Source organism: Sinocyclocheilus grahami, unplaced genomic scaffold (genome assembly GCF_001515645.1).
Source record: "Sinocyclocheilus grahami isolate Dianchi unplaced genomic scaffold, SAMN03320097.WGS_v1.1 scaffold6.1, whole genome shotgun sequence".
NCBI classification, from domain to species: Eukaryota; Metazoa; Chordata; class Actinopteri; order Cypriniformes; family Cyprinidae; genus Sinocyclocheilus; species Sinocyclocheilus grahami.
In genome coordinates, this window is record NW_015505185.1 from 2,260,781 (window position 1) to 2,285,603 (window position 24,823).

The 24,823-nt window shown below is 37.2% G+C and overlaps 1 protein-coding gene across 4 annotated transcripts in view; it reads right to left on the reverse strand.

Moving 5' to 3' along the window:
* LOC107587284 (protein furry homolog) overlaps positions 1-24,823 on the reverse strand; it is a 59,892-nt gene that overhangs the window by 25,381 nt on the left and 9,688 nt on the right. For all 4 annotated transcript variants that reach the window (XM_016275009.1, XM_016275004.1, XM_016275020.1 and 1 more), the window contains exons 2-27: positions 19,297-19,487; positions 17,855-17,908; positions 15,462-15,601; positions 14,297-14,387; positions 13,884-13,963; positions 13,703-13,783; positions 12,927-13,095; positions 12,604-12,696; positions 12,278-12,376; positions 12,091-12,192; positions 11,909-12,012; positions 10,209-10,317; positions 9,836-9,922; positions 9,582-9,753; positions 8,387-8,519; positions 8,121-8,228; positions 6,663-6,918; positions 6,321-6,503; positions 6,116-6,202; positions 5,524-5,783; positions 2,678-2,867; positions 2,445-2,569; positions 1,706-1,763; positions 1,270-1,361; positions 985-1,157; positions 270-430 (exon numbers count right to left, since the gene is read on the reverse strand). In XM_016275009.1, the coding sequence (XP_016130495.1) occupies positions 270-430; positions 985-1,157; positions 1,270-1,361; positions 1,706-1,763; positions 2,445-2,569; positions 2,678-2,867; positions 5,524-5,783; positions 6,116-6,202; positions 6,321-6,503; positions 6,663-6,918; positions 8,121-8,228; positions 8,387-8,519; positions 9,582-9,753; positions 9,836-9,922; positions 10,209-10,317; positions 11,909-12,012; positions 12,091-12,192; positions 12,278-12,376; positions 12,604-12,696; positions 12,927-13,095; positions 13,703-13,783; positions 13,884-13,963; positions 14,297-14,387; positions 15,462-15,601; positions 17,855-17,908; positions 19,297-19,487 (3,398 nt within the window). The remainder of the gene's footprint in view (positions 1-269; positions 431-984; positions 1,158-1,269; positions 1,362-1,705; positions 1,764-2,444; positions 2,570-2,677; positions 2,868-5,523; positions 5,784-6,115; positions 6,203-6,320; positions 6,504-6,662; positions 6,919-8,120; positions 8,229-8,386; positions 8,520-9,581; positions 9,754-9,835; positions 9,923-10,208; positions 10,318-11,908; positions 12,013-12,090; positions 12,193-12,277; positions 12,377-12,603; positions 12,697-12,926; positions 13,096-13,702; positions 13,784-13,883; positions 13,964-14,296; positions 14,388-15,461; positions 15,602-17,854; positions 17,909-19,296; positions 19,488-24,823) is intronic.

A 24,823-nucleotide genomic window follows, 5' to 3' on the forward strand; every position in this document is an offset into this window, starting at 1 on the left:
TTGTTTTACTTTAAATATATTAAAATAGAATACAGTTATTTTCAATTGCAATGCTATTTTACAATATTAATGTTTTTACTGTATTTTCATCAAATAAATAGGCTCCATCCCCAAACTTTGTGTACAGCAGTGTGTATTTGTTATAAAAAAAATACAACTTTTTTTTATTTTGAATGAAGACCCATCTAAAGCAAAACGTACTGTGCAATGGAATGAAATATCAAAATGATATATAAAATGATATATTATATAAATGTAGTCTGTACTACCTTAAGAGCACAATACTGGTATCTAGTAATCTGATGGTTCCGGTCACTATAGCGATCCAGGGGCGTGAACATGATACTGAAGGGTCCAGCCCATTGGCTGAAAAGGATGAAGAGATGGTGCCGAAGGCTTTGCTGAGGGAAGAGGAAACGTCGATGATGCACTACGAAACAAGGAGAGAAGAGAGGTATTAGATTAAAAAAAACATACATTTTACACCCAAAGCTATATGTTTTATCAATGCAAGTTGTGCTACAGGAACCCCTTCATGAAAAAATATTTTGTGGTAGTGCCTAAACAACTTAAAAACCATAAGATTTTAGTTTTGCCACTCTGCGACTCATCATTTGCCCATGAAGTGGCTCTTGATCTAATCTACTTCTATTTCGGGTAATGCCTCCACTGGGGAGTCTAAATCAAGACTGATGTCAGGAGTCCTGTGACTGAATACACTGTAACCTAGCAATGAATTCCATTTCCTAAACAAAGAAAATGTGGAGCACTTCCCAGAGCGAAATATAACTTCATGACCATCAGTATGATTATTTAACACAAGGAATAAATATTTAAAGTAGAAAAAACTATATTTTGACAATTTATGAATTAAACGAGTTGTGCACAAACAAGAATGTGTATTACGACTGTAAATGGGCTAAATTTGGATTTCGTGTTGACATTAATTGTATACTGAGTGAGTTTGTGTGTCTTCCTCTTCACCTGGGACACACTGTATGAGGTTGGCCACCATGGCGCTGAAGTGAGCTCGGATGTCTTTGAGAATCTCCATGTCTTTGTCATTCTCAGCTTCCAGAAGCATCCGGGTCAGGTCCACATACTCAAGAAAGAGAGCGCCCAGGGCCAGTGTATCACGTTCCAGAGCTCCATTAGTGCTGAGAGACAGAAAGATTGGGATCATTTCATGTTTTGTAGCCTGCGAGTTCATAATGAGATGCAATGGAGGTGTCCAGAGAACAGAATCCATAATAATAACATCCTTCTCACCTGTCACTGATGACACCGGCATCCCCTAGCAGCTCAAAGATCCTGAGGAGCTGGAGTCTTAGCAGATCTCTTCTCTCTCGCCGTTTTTTATTCTAGAGGACCCATTATGAGAACAATTACTATAGAAACTTGTTATAACTATAGAACTATATATAACTATAGAAAATATTTCATTAATTTACAAGTCTGGGAATTACATTTTTAAAAATAACTGACATTTTAAGGTTTCCTATGTTTGTAGGAACGATGTACTGTCATACTTTTTTTTTTCCATGCAAGATAAGTCAAGTATGCATTGCTTGAGCGGGCCATTTACAATACAACAAGTTATATAGAAAAAGTCTTAGATCTTTGAGTTCAGCTCAGTTCAAAATGGGGGCAAAAACAAAAGTGTTGCGTTTATAATTTTGTTCAGTGTATATATACTGTAACTGACCTCAGGTCTTCTTTCCAAAGCTTCCTTCATCAAAGGATGCAGTTCCTCAACAAGCTCTCTGTACGAGACACAACAAATAGAAAATCAATAAGGCTAAAGAATCAATACTGTGCTGCCAAGGTTTATAGAGCAATAATTGCTCTATTCCCATAAATACTTTTTTTTTATTCCAAGAACTGAAATAAGCAGACATAACTAATGTAATATGAAATATGATTACTGCTTTGGAAAAAGGTTTGTCTAGATTTAGAGATGGTGTCAAAATGCCAAGTGAAAATGGCTCTCACACAAAGTCTAAACACACACACACTTTTTTTTTGGCATCTGAATACACAAAAAAGGTAACAGCACAATTGTAATTGCACAGTAAACTGAACATTGTTCCATGACTGACATTTTAATGCTTTCTTTGCCTGGCCATTTATAGTATCATAATTATATGCATACAGTGTTTGTGCATCGCCTTATCAAAGTCAAGGAATTCAAAAACCCTGACAAGTACAAAAGAGAGGTATGACTAGAATGTGAACATCAGATGCTGCTCACATCTTATCTAAAAAAATCTTGCATGACACATTGCAAACAATAAAACACAGTATGTTGTGATGTGTGATAATCAAAAATGAGTGAACTTTCTAATATGAGAATGTAGCATCTTATAGGAACTTGGCCCATCTAAATGTTTACATCAGTCACATCATTAGAGATCTTAAATGTTTATATATTTGCTACATAATACCTGAAAACAAGTGAGTTTGTGCGGCCAAATCCGAGCACCAAAGACTCTGTGATCTCAATGCTTTCTGAACGCATCAGAGGGATCAACTGCTTCAGAAGCCAGGCCACAGACGGGGTGCCGAGGATCTAAAGAATAAGATGTTAATCAATGATTCCATCAAGTCAATAAATGACTGACTGGGGCGAATGACTGTAGGCATGACTGGTACGTGATGCATAAGAAGCCCCACCCACCTTGTTGTCATAGCTGCTGTTGCTGTCTGTACTGGGAGTGATGATCTCAGGGGTGGAAGCTCGAAGATGACCCGGGCTCATGATGCTGGGTTTGGCCACACCAAAACACAGAATCAGATAGTTTCTCCAGAGAGAAACATAGGTGTCTGCTGAACCAGCCGAGCTTGTCTTCTTGGCGTTAACTGGGTTGCTAAGAGATGAAAACATTTGAATGAATTGACTGATGTAAAGTGAAAAATAAGCAAATTAAACTAGCTAAATATTGAATAAATAAAAATGGTTTTTGGACCAAAAAAAGTTTGGTGTCAGTTGTATTTTGTAACGTTTTTGGATGCCCGTTTCCACCACTGAATAAAAAATAAAAAGTTAATTGCGAGTTTACATCTTGCAATTCTGACTTTCTCAGAATTGCGTGAAAGTATTGCATGATATAAACCTGCAATTGCGAGATATAAACTCACAATTCTGAGAACATATCAGTCTTTTATCCCCCTCAAAACTGGACTTAACCTCGCAATTATAAACAACGCATATTACAAAAAGTCAAAATTGTGAGATAAAAACTCGCAATTACCTTTTTATTTTTTATTCAGTTGACAGAAACAGGCTTCCATACCTTAACTCAACTAATCTGCATTTATTTAATAAAAAATACAGTTAAATGGTCATATTGTGAAATGTTACTGCAATTTAAAACTTCTATTTTTTATTTCAATATATTATAAACTATAATTCATTCTTGTGATGGCAAAGCTGAATTTCAGTTTCCATTACTCCAGTCTTCAGTGTCACATGATTCTTCATTCTAATATGCTGATTTAGTGCTTAAGAGACATTTGTAATATTATCAATACTACAAACAGGTGCTGATTAATATTCTTTTGGAGACTATTGTGGACTATTTTGGAGATTTGAAATTTTCTGATGAAGAGGAAGTTCAAAAGGACACCATTTACTTGAAATAGAACACTTTTGTAACATTAACAATGTCTTTTCTGTCACTTCTGATCAATTTAATGCATTTTGTTCATTACTGACCCCAAACATCTGATCGATTGATTAATATTATATTATTCTGACATTTTGCTGAGTTATCATGTATTATGAACGAAAGAAGAGTAACCCAAATAGGACTATACAGAGTCTGCAATCAGAAGCAGAACCACTTAAACAAGTGCAGTATCATAATAAAAAGTGACTATGGGAAGCCATTAAAAGCTTAAACTTAAAGATAGAGATAGAGTAAATGCTTAAAAAGCTCTATACAAGGCTCAATAACCTATACCAGGCTGCCACAATAAATAAAGCGCCAATGCAGACCAATCAAACCACTGACCACTCAATGATACATATATACACTGAACAAAATAATAAACGCAACACTTTTGTTTTTGCCCCCATTTTTCATGGGCTGAACTCAAAGATCTAAGACTTTTTCTATGTACACAAAAGGCCTATTTCTCTCAAATATTGTTCACAAATCTGTCTAAATCTGTGTTAGTGAGCACTTCTCCTTTGCCGAGATAATCCATCCACCTCACAGGTGTGGCATATCAAGATGCTGATTAGACAGTATGATTATTGCACAGGTGTGCCTTAGGCTGGCTACAATAAAAGGCCACTCTAAAATGTGCAGTTTTATCACACAGCACAATGCCGCAGATGTCGCAAGTTTTGAGGGAGCGTGCAATTGGCATGCTGACTGCAGGAATGTCCACCAGAGCTGTTGCCCGTGAATTGAATGTTCATTTCTCTACCATAAGCCATCTCCAAAGGCGTTTCAGAGAATTTGGCAGTACATCCAACCGGCCTCACAACTGCAAACCACGTGTAACCACACCAGCCCAGGACCTCCACATCCAGCATCTTCACCTCCAAGATCGTCTGAGACCAGCTGCTGCAACAATTGGTTTGCATAACCAAAGAACTTCTGCACAAACTGCCAGAAACCGTCTCAGGGAAGCTTATCTGCATGCTCGTCGTCCTCATCCGGGTCTCAACCTGACTGCAGTCCGTCGTCTTAACAGACTTGAGTGGGCAAATGCTCACATTCGATGGCGTCTGGCACTTTGGAGAGGTGTTCTCTTGACGGATGAATCCCGGTTACACCGTACAGGGCAGATGGCAGACAGCGTGTATGGCGTCGTGTGGGTGAGCGGTTTGCTGATGTCAACGTTGTGGATCGAGTGGCCCATGGTGGCGGTGGGGTTATGGTATGAGCAGGCATATGTTAGGGACAACGGAAACAGGTGCATTTTATTGATGACATTTTGAATGCACAGAGATACCGTGACGAGACCCTGAGGCCCATTGTTGTGCCATTCATCCACGACCATCACCTCATGTTGCAGCATGATAATGCACGGCCCCATGTTGCAAGGATCTGTACACAATTCCTGGAAGCTGAAAACATCCCAGTTCTTGCATGGCCAGCATGCTCACCGGACATGTCACCCGTTGAGCATGTTTGGGACGCTCTGGATCGGCGTATACGACAGCGTCTTCCAGTTCCTGCCAATATCCAGCAACTTCGCACAGCCATTGAAGAGGAGTGGACCAACATTCCACAGGCCACAATCAACAACCTGATCAACTCTATGCGAAGGAGATGTGTTGCACTGCGTGAGGCAAATGGTGGGTTTTAGGACCCCCCCGGACCCCCCAATACAGTAAAACTGCACATTTTAGAGTGGCCTTTTATTGTGGTCAGCCTAAGGCACACCTGTGCAATAATCATGCCGTCAAAAACAAAAGTGTTGCGTTTATAATTTTGTTCAGTATAGATGTAGGAGAAAGTTTGAAAGGTCAAATAACCCCTTACAGTAAATATTTTATCCATCCCTCACCTGGGCTCAAGTAAAGGCATGAGGAGCTGCAAGCGGGTGAAGGCGTAGGGCCAAGCATAGCTGAGCGCTGTGGGACAGTGCTTAGGCAGGTACTCCTGTCTCAGAAGGCTGAAGAGGCACAGAGCCCAGGGTTCCTTCAGAGACTGTGCTAAGATCCACACACGAGACGGGCTCCGCACGTCATAGTGGCTGCCGACCAGAGATCCGTTCCACTCCACCAGCCACTGCAGGTCTGCGTGCTGCCCAGCGGGGAGGGACGCCTGCGGGGAAGTGGAAGGGAAGAGATCATAGTGGACACTTATATAGAACTCAGCAGTGAAATTAAAGAAATTTGGTCGAAAAACAAGATTTTTGGAGAATTACAGACAAAACACAAAATGGATTTATGCTAAATTTAGCTCTTTAATGTACCAATTTAGTATTGACATCTAGTATCTATGTGATTCGAAATAATCACCTAATACACTAAACTCCAAGCTCAGAGAAGTAAAACAGACTTTCTTATAAACTCAGAACAGAAGACACTTTGTAGAAGTCCTCTGAGACTCACATGTGAGTGAAACCACAAAGGACCGAACAGAGAGGCACTCACCGAGTCAGCCACCGCCACGTGGGCAAAGCTCTCGAGCACCACTGGGCTCAGCTGGTCCAGTACATCTATCATGGGCCTTTCATCTTCCTGTGCAGAAAAAAACATAAATGATATGATGGAATGAATACCATATTCCACCATAAATTAGTGGATGTATACTCTTAAGGCCTATATCTGATCAAGTCAGGCTCCAAGTGGCCCTTACCTCATTCTGCCCGATGGTGAGGAAGATTTGGCGGACCTCTCGAAGGATGGACACAGCTACTTTGCGCGTGCTTGTCTGGCAGGAGCACAGCAGCACTAAAGCGAGACCCTCAACAGCATGGAGGACTGTGGAGTGAGGTGTCCGTTCAGCAGGCAGCCTGGTGCCAGAGCTACTCTGTAACAACTAAAGTACACAAACATATTATATTATATTATAAAAATTGTATTTTATATATTGTATATTATTCATTTTATTTTTAATTTGCTCTCCACAAGAAACAACTCAGATATTAGAGATCTTTTTATGATTTGACACTGAAACTAATTTTTTCAAACCACTTACTTCAGTGGAGCAGATCTTTGATGTGTCCAGAGTCTTGCTGGTGCTGAGAAGGGCTAGTTTCCACTGTGTAAGCAACTGAAGCAGTAGTTTAAGTGAGGAGTCCAGCAGGGTTTGGTGTGTGTCCTGAATCTCTCGAAGCAGGAAGCTGCAATAGCCCAGGAGCACTTCCTCCCGCCAATCTGAGAAATCCACCAGCAGACTCTGCAGGGAATTCTGGGCTATCAGACGCAGTTCATCATCCATATGGATGGTTAACCTGGCAGTTAAAAGACAGAAAAACATGAATACAGTGGAAAAAATATATATAAATATCTAAATATTGGTCAAAGACCAATATATACCAAAAAATCTTATTAGGCATAGATAGAACAAGAATCATTTGATGATATTAAAAGAGTCATTAGATGATATTAAAAGACACAGTGCAGCCCCCCCCCCCCAAAAAAAATTAATTAACTCTAATTTGACATTTTTACCAATCTTTGCAACTATCCTTCAAACCACTAGGTTATACCCATTTTTTAGAAAGAAAAGTTTTTAATAATTTAAAATATAATAAAATGTAGCATGACCACTTACTATTTTATATATTTTAAAAAGTACAAGTTAATTTGCTATGCTGAATGATGATGGAACATTATTTCACCCATATTTTTAAATTTTTTACTCATTTGAAACAAAAATAGACACTTTACCTGCATTTGTTTTCTTGTATATAAAAGTATTATTTTAGTATCAGATATTATTTCAACATTATTTTTATTTTAGTTAAAGTTTTAGGAATTTTCTTGAGTTTTGTTATTTTTATATATTTTTTTCAAATACGTCTATATAGTTTTTATTATTTTTTTATTCCAGTTTTAGTTTCAGTTATTTTAGTACTTCAGGTTAAACTATAAGAAAATGATTAATCATAATTAGTTATGGTTAATTATTCATATTTCCCATGAGCTAATCCGCTACAGAAATAATGCTTTGACATCTAGCTGAAATAAGTTTCATGTTTATTTTATTTAAAGTAGCAAAAATTTTGTTTAATGGTTTAAATTTTTTTGTTTTAATTTTAGTAACTTGATGTGTGTGTGTGTGTGTGTGTGTTCCTTAAACGTTCCTATACATTTATCAAAATAGTATGAACCAATCCTCATAAATAATCTGCATACTTTCCAAGTGCTTCCATTACAAAGCAGAAGTTCCTCCAGCTTCAGTGGAGGAAGTTGACAGAGAGATCAACTTTACTCTGAACTAGCTGGCTGACCTAATGGCTTGAACAAGAAAAATTAAGTCTGATTAGACCAGCCCTGACTCAGATTGCACTGGGACATCCTATTCAAGCCAGGGGCTGGGAGGGATCATGTTACTGAAGCTTTCGGGAAACCTGACCATTGGGCAATTCATCAAAGCAAATGCTTCCTACTTACACGTCCATTCATGCATCGAACATATACACACACTTACCGTGCCAAAAGGTCTATGAGCTCTGACTTGGACATGCCATCAGGAAGGATGCGTGGAATGGCGGCCATGCATGTCCTAAAGAGGTCAATCTTGGGTTTCCTCTCGCCCCTGTCAGTATAGAGAGAGGTCACACAAGCTCAAACAGTGAACTGACAAGCTCAAACTTAGTTGGATTTGGGTTGATGGGTCAGACAGGTGTGTGCAGAGAATCAAGATACACCAGATGAAAGATTATTAGACAGAGTCAGTGTTGTTGTGTGACATACGTAATCATATCCTCGGGTTCCTTATTCAGCATCTGTGCATTACTCAGCATCATACAGCGGCCAACCTCCTTATCCAAATGTCTGAGGATGTTGTCTAAAGCTTTCCTCACTTGGGGGTAATAGAAGGACATTCCTGATGGTTGAAACGATGCAAAACTTAAAAGACTGGCATGTTCTTTAATAGTAACAGAGTTTAATGAGAAAATGCCAATCAATATGATCCAGAAGATGTTTTTGGTCAAACCTTGTTGTGTTTTCCCAAAATGCTAGTTAATGTTGCATTGTTAGCATTGGACTAAAACTTGCTGACTTTGCTCACAACTCAATTTATTTATTTTTTTTATTTTTTTATTTTTTTAATACTTTTCGGGGATTTTTCCCCACCTTGTTACACCTGGTGTTCTCAGTCAAAAATGACCAGTCTACAAAAAATTGCTTGTAAATTTCTTGCTATGCTATATTATTATCAAAACTGTTTTTCCTTTTCTATTAGCACTAGGGTTGCAAAAAGGCAAAAAAAAAAAAAAAAAAAAAAAAAAGGATCCACAAATTTTCCGAAACCTTCCAGACATTTTCAAATCTTTCTGGGATTTTTTGGAAAAATTTCTTTCCAAATTTTCCTGAATTTTCTGGAAATTTTCCACCCCTTTGCAACCCTAATAAGCACAGATTTTGTATTTCATTCTGGAGACTGATCACAGGCCTTATCGGTCTGAGCATATGCACCACAGTTTGTCAAAATGATCCACAAATAGATAAAAATACGGATTTCCCTGCATTAGAAACCAAAGTGCATTAGGGAAAAAAAAGCAAAATGCATTGCATTAGAAACAGCAAAAAAAAAAGAAAAAAAAGACATCTTCATTTTTGTTATATAATTTAAATTACATTATTGAAAAGTTTTCATGTTTTCATCATCTTTCTTGCAGTAATATTATTCATACATAATAGCACTGAATAGTAAATTCAGAATATATATCTATTGTTTTACAATTTAAAAGGTGTTTTTTTTTTTTGCAAAATGTTTTGCTTGAAAAGTGTGCTAAATGAATGCCTGTGCCATTCATAAAAAAGCCAATTTTTATTTATTTTGTTATTCAGTGCAAAACACATTCATACACTGACAGTTTAGTCCCATAAACAGCCTTTATTTTTATTGAAATTATTCCTCTACAAGTACTACAAATGAACTCACCTATGACTTTGGCCTCATCTTCAGTCAGAGGCTTGCTCAGAAATGTCTTTTTGACTCGTAGTGTGTTTCCAGAAGGGAGCGTTGCCCCTGTGTTCGGCATTGGGGGATCACCATCTTTCTGCTGCAGCTTGTCAGCAATAACCAGGAATGCTCTGAGACCTATATTCATTCTCTACAGAACAAGAAATCAAGATATGAGTGCCATAACAAGGAGATAAAGCTACTACATCTATTGTAATTTGACAATACTTTACCTCCGGATTAAGACTAAAGGCTTTTGCAGGTTTCCCAACACACAGTAGGTCAAAAATGACTTCTTTCATTGCAAAGTCAAGTCTTTCCTGTAAGATAAAAAGAAAGAGGAAATGCAACAATGCAGTATGCAAAATGTAAATATTTGAACACATGCTGCATCAGGAAGACTAAATATGTGTAGCCTTGCAAATGAATGACGGGAATCTAGCTGTCATTGCATATTTGTTTCGGCAGCAACTCTAAATCCTTTGTCCTTAGACACATGCTCTGTTTTCACAACAAACAAGAATCAGGTCTTGTATAATGGTTTAACAGCAGATTATTATTGAGGTTTTAGTTTTAGATCTGTCTGTCACTTAATCGCAGACTTACCTGTGCAATAAACTGGATAATCTTAACAAATATATTGAGAGGCATGTCTTTAGGAACTACGCTGCGGGATCCTTTAGGGAACAGGGTCATCACAATAGAGTTGAGGCGGCTGTTGGGACAAGACCACAGTGTTTACCGATAACAAGTTTAGAATCTGGCACAGACATATACAAAAAGAAGGTGAAAGCATAGTGACACAGAAAGCTTGTTATACAGTAATTAGCATTCCATTACAGTGGCAGACCTGAGTCTGGCTTATTTGTGAAATTTTATTTTTAAGTGAGGTTTGTCCACTTTGGGCTTATTCATAGTGGTTGCAAACTCCGAAGTCACAGATTGGTATGTGGCATGCAATGATTTATGACTTGTTGCTATAATGCAATACATCTCTCTGAATACATCGCAAGAACTGCTAGCTGACCCAACACCAGTTTATGATTCTTGTGGTTCCAGAACTAACCTTCCCTCCCATGCTTAAGATATTTAATATGCCTTCTTAAATGAGTTCGGTGAGTTAATTTAATGTTTTTGAAAGAAGTCTCTTATGCTCAACAAGGCTGAATTTACGTGATCAAAAATACAGTAAAATAGTAATAATGTGAAATATTACTACACGATCCTTCAGAAATCATTATAATATGCTGATTTAGTGTTTTATTATTAGCAATGTTGGAAACAGTTGTGCTGATTAATATTTTTGAGGAAACTGATACTTTTTTTTCACAACATAATGTAAAAAAAATGCTTTTAATTCAAAAAGAAATTGAGAAATTTTGAAAGTCTTTGCCGTCACTTTGATCTATTTAATTAATCCTTGCTGAATAAAATAATAATAATAAAAAAGACATCAAACTGAAGGTTTGTTTGGAGTCAAACACTACAATATTTTCATTTTTTATTTATTTGAACAAACTGCCAAAGGTTTAAATATATAGGATAAAACAAAAACTGAATAAAAATGCCAAATACCATTTCATATTACTTTTTAGATAGCATACTACTATTTGAAATCTGTACTGTTCCATAAAGCATACTGTTTTACATATAGTACTTTTTTTGTATGTATGTATGCTGTTCACAAAGCACAAAGGTTCAAAAACTATCACCACAACTTCCCCTTCTGGTGTTGAAATCCTCTAAGGGCATGTACACCCTTTCCCAAACCATTTATTACATTAATTCCAATCAATCTATTATGGATTAGCTGCATAAGCCATCTACACATGTTCGATGTTCATTTCTAGCCCTGAAGATCAAATATGGGTGTGTATATGGCTTCGTTTGCCAAGCTTTCGATTCCCAGTGGCGTTCCAACACCCATCACCCATGACCACCAGCCTCCCTTCTGGTTCTCTCCTTTCTCCACCCATTTCTGGCAGCACTGTCAGTAATTACCCCTCCGCCTGAGGCACGATGACTGTAATGGATTGCTTGTTTACTCTCTGCCACTGAGAAGGGCTGAGGGGTGCGGTCACACCATGGGTTCATTGGACTGACGGCCATGGGAGGGGTAGGGTACAGACTTGGTTTAATTTTTAGTTTTTTCAGCCCTTTAGAACTCCACTAAGAAAGCTGGCATTCACGAGATGGGTCGTATTACGTAAAATCAGTTTACTGTGAACCTTGTCTCTGGGGGTCTCAGATGGGCGTTTTAGTAGTGGCTTTAAATACAAGTAGCAGCAGACCACGGCTGCACTTACCCCTGCGTCGCAGTGTTGCTCTCGCATTTGATGCGAATCATGTAGACCCACAGAAGTCGGTAGAGGGACTCTAGTGCTACCCGTGCCATTTTAGGGTCCTTGCTCTGTAATGATGAAGTTTATGTAGTGAGAAATCCAGTTTGCGATTTTGAGTTGAATAAATGAATAAATAAACTACATACCTTCAGATTGGAGAGGCAGTTGTTGAGGAAGACATGCCATCTGTTGAGGAATAACTGTTTTTGGCTGACACACAGCAGACATGTCACTAGTGGGTACAGAGCCTAAAAAAACAGAGAGAAGGGTACATAGTGTTCAAAGTGCCGTCAAAAAGTATGAAATACTACATCTTGTGAAATCCAGACTGACCAGTGAATGCTTCTTTCTTGTTGAGAGGTCCAAGGTGGTATCATACAAGCTCTCCACAAAGTTCCTTAAACAGGGAACATTCACCTCATTCTTGACAGCCTATTAAAGAACGGAAAGACAATAATAATGAGGATCAAAACGTTTGTAGACATTTCTACCAAAATAAGGATTAAAAAGGGTGATATATGGCTATATACGTTATTAAAACAATTACATGACCAACAGGTCATATACAATGATGTGTGAGTGGTTTGTAATGTTCAAAATACATGTAAATAACATCCAATTTGCAGAGTGTTGACAGATCTTTATAACATTTCTCTAACCGCTGCTACAGGAACTAGAATTTCCACAAAGAGTCCAGCCAAAGCATGTTTGATGTCTTTGTCCTTCACTTCCAGGAAATACTGCGCACACTCCTGTAACAGAAAGGAGCATAGCATAGAGAAAAACTGTTAGCCTTCACATTCTTGAGAGCTAATTTCATTTAGCTTATCACTATAGCCTTATCTAAGTCTCTAAATTCAGTATAAATGTATTTAAAATAAATATAATTAATTAAATATTAAACAAATGAACAAAATAAATAAATAAAAAGGCTACAGTACAAATGTATGCTTTGTGAAATGTCTTAATATTCTACATTTACCTGTATGAACTGAAAGGAGGCTTCAAACTCCTCTACAGGATACATTTTCACTCTGAAGAACTTCACGCCCATGATGAGGCTGATGGTGCTTTGGACCACGTATGGGCTCTGCTCCTTCTGACGGAGCTCCTTCAGCTCACTCATGAACCTCTTTTTAACAGCAGGAAATCTACACAAAAAACATTTATGATGGACAGATAAATCACCGGCTTGAGGGCAAGCATTATTCTTCACAAGCACTTACAATGAGAAATCGAGTTGATTATATGTTAGATTAAATATGAGGTAGACAAAAGCGTTTTAAGATTTTACTCATTTCTATGACTTCACAGTTCTACAAAAGCAAAATTTCTGGAAAATAAAATAAAATAAAATAACACAGCACTGGTGCCCCTGCCCTCTCGCAAGTCAGACCCCAAGCTGTCAAATAAGACAAACAGAGACCTGGTAACATCTCTTGAGCAAGCGAACACCAACAGACAACAGTTTCCCAGATTATTTCACCCAACCAAGGCGAAAATAAAAGAGATGCACAGGGGCAACTGTTTTGCAACAGGCGCAGTTGTTTTGTAGAGTACCACAAAGATTATAGGAATGACACTTATGTACGGAGGATGCTAAGCATTCAGACCACTCGAAAAGCTATGTGCTTCTGAAGATCTAGAAACACAAAGGCTGATTTCCAGACCTTTCTGCCCCCTTCAGTATGTTTTCTGCACATTTCAAAAAGCACAGTACAACACTGCTAAACAAAAATTGTTGGATAGAGTACTTACTTTGCTTGTGCTAAGACTCCGATAACTTCTGCATAGAGATCAGCTACAATGTGCATGTTGGCAGTGTTGGGTCCATGATACCTAGTCATAAAAACAAATGTAAACAGTAAAGCAGATGTATGAATTTATATGAATTTATACATTTTACTAAATGTATCCAATAGAGGAAAAAGTCTCTTACCCCTCTTTATATCTAAAGTGCTTAAAAGCCAAATTAATGACTTCATGGACCAAACCATCCACAACTGGGTGGAGGGGCATCTGGCCAAAAACACAAACAGTATCACATTTTATAATTTGGTTTTGATTGGCCAATTATGGCTTTCTGTGATTTCAAAAACCTTTGTATAATAACCACTAAGCCAAAGGAAACAAAACACAATTCGCTATAAAATTTGAAGCTGACTGGGACAATTTTGATTGTCTGGCAAGGCAATAACCACCATAGATCCTTGGTGAGGATCTACAGACAAACTTGTACATTCAGTTCTCCTCACTCTTAAATAATTGTTTACATCTTTAAGGTCTGTTGGTTATATTTGCATCTAAACTTATTTAGATGCAAATCAAAGTGTGTGTGTGTGTGTGTGTTACCTGTTTGAGAACCTCTATGAGCACAAGAGAGAAGATGAAGTCTATGGCTAGGTCTCTCCTCTCCAGCAGATAATCTTTCTGCTGCTCATCACTGTGAAAGAGAGAATGTAAACAGATCATGTAAGCCAATTTTGCTCCCACCCTCTCACACATTCACTAAAATATAATTTCTCAATGATGGAATGGAGTTTTGCACTCCAGCTACAGGAAGCAGAAGTCACAGAAGCATCTGAGTCACTCAACACCCACTTGGCTATCTGATGTCACTGGGCTATTCTGGCACTATTGTGTCAAATCATCCAGTTAAGACAGAAGTCATCAGGCCAAGTGACAATATTGCATTACAGTCTCACAGAAAGATGTTTTTGAAATCAAGTAAAGACATTTACTATGTTACAAAGGATTCTTACTTCAAATAAATGCTGAAAAATCCTGAAAATGTTTACACAAAAATATGAATAAAAATATATGGCTCAAACGTTAACAGACATGAGTAATACCCACAAAACTCCAACTGTGAACAGTTAAACTGCCTGCTGTTCTTCAGAAAAATCCTTCAGGTCCCACAAATTCTATGGTTTTCCAGCATTTTTGTGTATTTGAACCCTTTCCAACAATGACTGTATGATTTTGAGATCCATCTTTTCACACTAAGGACAACTGAGGCACTCATATGCAACTTACAGGCCTCTCTCATCTTTTTAAGTGGGAGAACTTGCACAATTGGTGGCTGACTAAATACTTTTTTGCCCCACTGTATTCCAGAAGGTTAAAACGCTCACTGATGCTCCAAAAGGAAAAACGATGCATTAAGAGCAGATTAAGATTAAATTTGAAGATCAGGGTTAATTTAACTTAATTTGTCTTCTGGGAAACATGTGGCCTCTGAAGGGCAGTACTAAATGGAAAAAAAGATATATATATATATATATATATATATATATATATATATATATATTGTACATATATTCATTCTATTCAAAAGTTTTTAAAACTCTTAAAGCATTGTTTTCCCTTCTGGAGCATCATGACTGTTTGATCCTTATGGAATAGTTGCATTTGAGGTAGATTTGCATTATTTAACTCTATTATGCTTAATTAACTATATCATACTGTATTACGCTTAAATTATCAGCCTTATCTAAGCGATACAAACGGGACTCACTTTTTGGACTTTGTATTTGAACGTGGTCGGTACTCATAGGATTCATCGTCAACTCCATTCTGTCTTTTGTACCAGTCAAACAGGGTTCGCAGGATAGATGGTAGGCAATACTCGGCCAGAGAACTCATTGTGCTGGTCAACTGAAAAAAAGATAGCATGTATTAATCTCCACATAAACAAACTAAAAATACACCTAGTGCTTAATACTGTATGTAGGCCATGTGTTTCATGGTGCATATTCAGGAGAAAAATATTTTGAGTGTGGAGGTGGTCTTGGTGAAAGCAGAGACTTTGTGCGAGCATGTGTCTTAAAGTGTTAGTTCACCCAAAAATTAGCCCATAAATTACTCACCCTCAAGTCATCAGCGCTGACCTCATACGTCACTCCCCCGGAACTGCTTCCAGTGTACAACAGTGAGCGCAAGCTACATTAAAGGGATCATTACGTTTTGAATATGGATATTTTTCTTACAAAAACGCATCGATTCGCTACAGAAGGCTTTTGTTCACCCCCCGGAGCCGTGTGAGACATTTTTTTTTAATGGATGGGCGCATTTTATTTAACTGCTTTTGGACGGAGGCATGCAACACCCGCTGAGCGGCATTAAACAGCTTGAAAGATCAAAGACCATTTTTAATATGACTCCGACTGGATTCGTCTGAAAGAAGAAAGTCATATACACCTAGGATGACTTGAGGGTGAGTAATTTATGGGCTAATTTTCATTTTTGGGTGAACTAACCCTTTAAATGTGTATCCAAGACGCAAAGACAGCGAGGAAAGAGGAGGGAGTTGGGGTAATGAGTGCAGGAAGGAAAGGTGGTCCCTGGTGAGGACTCGACACACAGGAAAGGGAGGGAGAATGGGTGGTGTTCAGGGGCTGAGGGTGAACACAGCGAGCCCTTCATTCCCTGATGAACCCTGGGAGAAGAATCACCTCTCAGTGAGGCTGCTGAAAAGCCCAGGGGATCATGGGTACAAACGCAGCCCTGTGAGTTTTGAATGAGGCTGCTATTCACCTGCCTCCAACACACAAACACACACACACACATACATGCATACAGAAACAAACTTACAAATTCAGGGCAGGGAACACGCACTCCACCCAAGCCAGCAATAAAAAGACCTTTCATTCTGGGCTTTCAATACATTTACTCAAGGTTATATGAAATTAAATTCTGTTTTTTAGACATTTTGTACATTTATTAATTTTGCAGATACTTTTGTCATTCATTTACACATTAGTTCATTGTAATGGGTAAGTTTAGGATTAGTAATTATATAACAAACCAAACATTAAGGATTTTTTTGTTTCTGCTTGCTCAATTTGGCTTTTGGTTTAGATTTTTTTACTTGCCCTGACAGGCTGCAAACTTAAAATTTTCACTTTTTTTATTAATTTAAATAAAAAATTCCTTATTTACATTAATATTTTTTTTTAAACATAATTTTAAATATATGTATAATAAAATTTTGCAATTATATTTTATATTTGTATAAAATTTATATAATATTTTAGTTTTTACACTTTTTAATCAAATTGAAAATAACCTTTGCAATAAAAATGAGACATTTTATACATTTATTCATTTTGTAGATACTTTTGTCATTCATTTACAAATGAGTTAACTATAAAAATAGAGTTTGAGAAATATATTCATATAACAAATATTACTCATTCTGGCCCCAATGTAAAATTATAATTGATTTATTTAAATATTTTGTCATTTAATTCCATATTTACATTTAGAATTTTACAAATTCAAATTTGGTCTCTCTCTCTCTCTCTCTCTCTCTACAGTATATATAGTTGTGTGTGTGTATAGATACATATGAATGTATATATCTACAGTATATTTATATTTGATATTATTTATATTTATAATTTCATATTATTATGTTCTCACAATTTTTTTGATCAAATTGCAAAGAAAAACTGGAAATTTGCAATGAAAATTAAATGCAATCCTTATTGTTGAGCCCTGTATAAAACAATCAGAAACAATTATGTGTAAATTATAGAGAAATAATGTCTCGCCCATTGCACAACATGTTTGATGACCTGATGGAGCATGCAATGTCTCCTACCTATTGTGAATTTAGGCATAAAACTCTCTAATCTAATCTATCAGAAATGCAAATGGACTTGTTCACTCCCAGACAGCCAGACAAGCCAAAAACCACATCAGGCTTTTACTGAGGTCACTTTGAATGCTTTAAAGGCTAGACAGATCCATTAATCTATTTTAATAATTCATAAAGTCAGATTAATTTTTTGGCACAGCCAGGCAGCTAAAAGGCTGTTTCTTGTCTTTCCGCTGGGACATCTGTCCACGGACTGGACATGGGGACGTGTGCATATGTTCAGGGGGCAGAAAGCAAACAGTACTTACTTGGTCAAACTGCGGATCTTCACCCCTCTGAAGAGACTTTACCAAAGGTTTTTCCTGTAAAAACAACAGAAAAATGTAAACATGAATTTAATGCATTCTTAAAGAATGAAAGTATTTTGTTGAGGGGGAAAAAATATCTTCCTGACCCCAAACTTTTAAACAGCAGTGTGTATATACAAACAGGGCAACCTGCAGAGTTTTACAATGTGAAAAAGCTGATCTTAGCAACTATCACAGATCGGACATGCTGATTAAACAACACAGGTTGTGTAAAAAACAAACTGACCTACATTTCGTACTCCTACTCAGGTAACATAAGATGTTTCAAAGACCCAGAATTGTGTGTAGCTTCTTTTCAGGAGACAGCAACTAATAAGTGATTTGGATATTCAAATACTATTATCATTTTCTTATTTGGCTTTTAGGTCCAGAACAGACTGTCTTCTCTGACCCAGCTGGGCTAGTCAGACATAACACTTTCAGACTGTGTTAAATTTAATTTGAGCTCATTCAGTCCACTGAAGCACCACTTTCATCTTAGGTTAATAAATATTTCAGTTGCTGGAGTCATTTGAGGGAGAAACAGATGAGAGGGCAGACAAGGACAGGGCAATCCCTCAAGGCTTTGTTAATGGACCGCCTTATGCTCTTGCAGGACCTTTCTCCACTTCTGAATCAAAAGACTGGGGTATGTCAAGACATGACCGCCCCATAAAAACACTCTAGTTGTGTCTGAAGAGAAAGAAAAGTAAATAACATCCAGAAACCAAAAAGATACTGCAGCAATGAATCGCTCTATTTACTGTTCAAATACAATCGGTCAGAGGGATGTCGTTGTGCAAATAAACTGCAGATAATCCAGGTCATACTATTCTTAATCAAACAATACACTACACAACTGTGGCTGAACAATTCAGGTAACATGATCTCAGATTTTTTTTTGAAAATTAGAAGAAGATGAGCTCATCCTGGTGGCAGATGTTTTGAGGGACACAATATATCTGTCCTGGGAAAGGTTAATTAACACTAGCCTGCCTGTCGGCCATGAAACTAGCAGCTCGCTGTTAAACACGCAAGCAGGTAAATTTGCCTGTTGTCTGGAAAATACTAACAAGGCTGGCAAGTGTTCAGTGTCTTTAGAGATAAACAATCGATATTTTAACACTAACATCTCATCTGTATTTTCCATTTCTGACAGATATGAATTTCATTTCTATTGACAAGAACCATACATAGATGTAGGGTCACGTGCTGAGCTACATAAACAACTAGGGTTAGCCGGATTAGCTTATATTTCCTTATTAGAGTTAGTCTAAACAAGTCATTCCAACAGTCCATATGGTCAGCCATCTCCACAGTCCTCAGAGACAGATGAGTACTTGGACTGGAATGGTCACAGGTCTCAAGATCGCAACCTTCAATAGTTCAAAACTGTCACTCACCAAAGGTTCGGCCATGACTATACGTATTTTGCGCTCTGAGATGGTGGTGAAGTTGGCGAAGAGGCTCTTGAGCACGTATTCGCCCGGACGGCTCTCTGGGTCTACGCTGATGGGCATCATGGCCGGTGGCCCCTTCTCACCCTGCGAGCAGCAAACTGGTGGGACAGGAGGCTTGCTGTACCCTGGTGAAGCTTTAGACAAAAAAAGAAGAATAAATAATATTAAAATTATAAATATGTACATGGAAATGAGGTTTTCTTAGTGTGTCTAAAATACTGCATGTATTGTATTTGTCTTTTTCAGAAGCCCAAAAATGGAAAATCTGCATTATTTCAGAATAAATCACATGCATAAACTAGATTAAAGTGATTATTACGTTTGGAATATGTATATTTTTCTTACAAAAACGCATCGATTCGCTACAGGAGGCCTTTGTTCACCCCCCGGAGCTGCATGAGACACTTTTTTTATGGATGGGCACTTTTTATTTAACTTCTTTTGGACTGAAGCACTGCAACACCCGCTGAGTGCCATTAAACAGCTTGAAAGATCAAAGACAATTTTTTAAATAACTCCAACTGGATTTGTCTGAAAGAAGAAAGTCATATACACCTAGGATGACTTGAGGGTGAGTAATTTATGGGCTAATTTTTATTTTTGGGTGAACTAACCCTTTAATGTAAATGGCAGCCCAAATGCTAAAACTAAATTTGATTAAATAATATTCTTTAATAATAAATTGATTAATTTATAAATACTTCTTATTTATAAAAATGTATAAACTAATTTTTTTTTAAATTATTAATATAATTAATAATTGTATTAATATTTCCTTCGTTTCATTGCATTCTGCCTGACTGCACAATCATTCATTAACATACCGTACACTGCAGTTGGCAACAAACATTTCTTAATTTCATCAAACCATCTTAGATCGATATATTTCTTCAACAAAATAAACAGTCTGTTTTGCTATTATATTATCTAAACACCAATAAAAGCTCATGGGCAAGTTTGAAGCTCGCCTTGCATTTGTTCAACTATGCTGTGTCCCATTTTATTAATTCTGTTACTTAAACACTATGTTCGTTTATAAGTTTCATCATCATTCACTGACAGATTCTCACTCACTGCTCTTTCTCTCTCTCTCTTGTAGCACCTACCCAGACCTTTCATGAAGTTTACCATGCTGGTTTTATTCCAACACATGACTGTGCTGTCCATAGTAGGGGAGCAGCATATGGGATCCAGTTTTCCAAACTTCACACGTCCTTATCAGTTACTTCAGCGATAGCAAGACCTTCTCCCAATCGTCACTTGCCCCATACTATAAAGGTCCCAGTGCGAGTCGAAACAAAAGTCTGAAAATTAGGTCATAACAGATCCGCACGTGTGCTCGCCTCTTCTGAAAGCTCTCTATTGCAGTGTAAATGTCCACTGCCTCTCGAGACTGAATGTCAGGCTGGAATATTTAGCTGAGGCCTGGGCAAGTGTGCAGGACTGACATGCTACAGTGGCATAGCTGCAAGGCTATATTTATCCCTGAGTACACACTATACGTCCTGATCTCTCCTCCGCCACTAACCAACAGTGTAAACATCATTCGATTGGGCACAGACTCACTCACTTTCACTCCCTTGTTTGCACTTATGTAGAAACACAGGCGGCGTAAAGTGAGATAAACTATCTAGCTTCTGAATTCCACCGACCGACTCCATTACACAATCTTCCCTTGGGAAAACCGCCATGGGCAGCAAATGAGAAGCCAACTAGGCTAGCAGAACTCAATAAAAATATTGCATTAACAAAACGTACAAACAGATCTCAAGCATTAAAATGTCAATAAATAATGATAAACAAACTATTTTCCTAATTTACTTAAAAATTGTATATATTTATATATTATATATATTGTATATGTATATATGTATTGTAAATATATATATATATATGCTGTCAAACAACAATCGCATCAAAAATTTTGATATATCTATTTATAATATACATGTGTATACTTATACTGTATATTTATTATGCATATATAAATACACACACAGACAGTATATATTTTGAAAATATTTCCATGTATATATTTATATTAATATAACTGATATTATATATATAAATATTTTAAATGTTTAAACATAACATCTTTTTCTTAAATATATACATGCATGTGTGTGTATTTATATATACATAATAAATGTACACAGTACTATGGAAGGATATTCCGGACTATTTTCAAAAGGAATTGCAAATTGTATTTTCAGTTGCGTTTTCCATATGTAGACGCATAAATTGTGACCTAATCCAAATGCAATTGCAAATCCTGCATTACCGTTTGCATTTTCGCTTTTGAGAACGCACAGTGACTGCCAAATTTCAAATGAAAAAGCAAAGTCCATTTGCAACTGTATTTCCCATGTCTTAGGAGTTATGAGCCTGTCATATTTAAATAGCAATATTAATTACCACGTCTCTTTTGTCACTCTCGCTGCGTCGTGCATGTAACCTGCCAAAACTCAAATGGAATCGCAATTCCTTTTGCATTTGAATTTCCGATGTCTACATGGAAAGCTGCCAATCATCGTCAGGGGCAGGACTATACTAGGGGCGTTTTTGTATTGGGAGGTGACGTCACTCACAGACAGTGTTGGGGAAAGTTACTTTTAAAAGTAATGCATTACAATATTGCGTTACTCCATAAAAAAAGTAACTAATTACGTTACTTAGTTACTTTTTATGGAAAGTAATGCGTTACATTTCTTTTGCGTTACTTTTTAAATCTGGACAGGGCTTGCTTGTTTTTAAAATAAAAAAGTTCAATTTTTGGCCTTTTCAAACCGAAAGTGAAATGAATAAGCCTCAGGCTGAAGGGAAAGTAAATTTACATCCGTACAGTAGAATGCAGAAGAAGAAATTTCAACACACTTCAGCAATAAAAAAAAAGACACACAGATGTTTGTCTAGAGTAATTTGTGCTTATCAATATGGTTGAACTGGATCATCGAAGGTCAGAAGCAAAGACATTGGTTAATAGAATGGGATTAAATACATAAAGGATATTTGTGTTGTTTAACATTTAATCATTGCAGGTTTGCGTCATATTCTGAGTTGCATTATTTTTATTCATTTTGAGGAATAATGAATCTGTGCTTTTTTTGTGTGCGTGAGATGAATTAATGCATATTCATATTTATTTTAGAACTACAGTAACATCTGATTTCTCTCAACATGGGGACAGGAGAGCTGTCAATCAATAAATTGGAAAAAAAGTATCGTGCGTTACTTATTTGAAAAAGTAACTCAGATGTTCTCTTGTAAATTAAAAAGTAATGCGTTACTTTTCTAGTTACTTGAAAAAAGTAATCTGATTACGTAACTCAAGTTACTTGTAATGCGTTACCCCCAACACTGCTCACAGACGACCGTGCCGAATGCTCTGATCAATGGAGGTCATCGGTAAAGGCTCAGCTAAAGGCAGCTACCAATCAGTTTCATACCTGTATGAACGAACAGACAGTGCAACCTTCTTGGCACAATACATAATTCTGTCTTTTTTACCCCAAATGTAGCGATTATTCCCTGCTAACAGCGGGAGCCACAACGGTATGCACAATAGGTCAATATTCACTATTAACCAAACACTTTTCACCTGTCTCAGCATCTCTCACTGTTTACACTCACTCACTAACCCTAACCCTAACCCTAACCCTAACACTTTTAATCCATAATAGAGAGCGTGTCACACCTGCCTCAAGACCTCCACTTGATGCACTTAAGCAAACAGACAGTGCAAATCTATACTTATTTTCCACCTTATTTTATATTTTATTCAACAGTTTTAATCCGTTATGGAGTTTGCGTCCCGCACGTGGCACCAAAGCGTTGCGCCTGCCTCAAGATCTCTCACTATTTACAGCCACTGGACACCGCGAATGATGCACGTCATTTTTAATGTTATCTTGCCTTGGCTGTGGTGTGTTCTGTGACAGCTGCACCTAGATCTGACTGGTGAAGTGTCATCTGGGGCAGGCAGAGTAAGAGTAGCAGCATTTTCTGTTTTGTCACATGCATCTATCGGATCGTAAACAGACTGAGAGATCTTGAGGCAGGTGCACATAGGCTATTAGATAGGAATAAGATATAGGTGGCAAATAGGTAAATACGTGTAGATTTGCACTGTTTGTTTGCTTAAGTGCATCAAGTGGAGTGCAAACGGTAAAAGGTCTTGAGGCAGGTGTGACGCTCTCTATTACGGATTAAAAGTGTAAGTGAGTGTAAACAGTGAGAGATGTTGAGACAGGTGAAAAGCGTTTGGTTTATAGTGAATATTGACCTATTGTGCGTACCGTTGTGGCTCCCGCTGTTAGCAGGGGAAAATCGCTACATTTGGGGTATAAAAGACAGAATTATGTATTGTGCCAAGAAGGTTGCACTGTCTGTTCGTTCACACAGGTACGAAACTGATTGGTAGCTGCCTTTAGCTGAGCCTTTACCGATTACCTCCATTGATCAGAGCATTCGGCACGGTCGTCTGTGAGTGACGTCACCTCCCAATACAAACACGCCCCTAGTATAGTCCCGTCCCTCACGATGATTGGCAGCTTTCCATGTAGACATCGGAAATTCAAATGCAAAAGGAATTGCGATTCCATTTGAGTTTTGGCAGGTTACATGCACGACGCAGTGAGAGTGAAAAAAGAGACGTGGTAATTAATATTGCTATTTAAATATGACAGGCTCATAACTCCTAAGACATGGGAAATACAGCTGCAAATGGACTTTGCTTTTTCATTTGAAATTTGGCAGTCACTGTGCGTTCGCGAAAGCGAAAATGCAAACGGTAATGCAGGATTTGCGATTGCATTTGGATTATGTCACAATTTATGCGTCCGCATATGGAAAACGCAATTGAAAATACAATTTGCAATTCCTTTTGAAAATAGTTCGGAATATCCTTCCATACAGTACACACACATATATTATGTAAACAAACACTTTATTCATTACATGTAAAGTAAAACATTTCAAAAGTTTTTTTGTTTTAATTTTGATGATTAGAGTTTACAGCTCATGAAAGTCAAAAATCCAGTATCTCAAAATATTATAATATTTCCTAAGATCAATCAAAAAAAGGATTTACAATACAGAAAAGTTCAAGTTCTTTAAAGTATGTTCATTTATGCACTCAATCCTCAATACTATATATAAACATAAACCCCTTATTAACTTTTGAATGGTAGTGGATACATAATATTAAATAAAAATCAATATTAAATATAAGAAGTTCAATTTGCCCAGATTGTTTGCTGTGATTCTCTCTTCAGAATTAGTGTAATTTCAACTGAAATTTAGGGGCTGATTATGATTTTTTTTAAAGTTAAAAAACTTGAAAAAAGTTGAAATTATGCTGACTGATGACTTCAAAAGAAGTAATAATCTTGAAATAAAAAATTCATTCAGAATCATTAAAAATCAGTTTCTAGAAAATGAATGTGATTCTATGAGGTTGCTAAAGTGACTG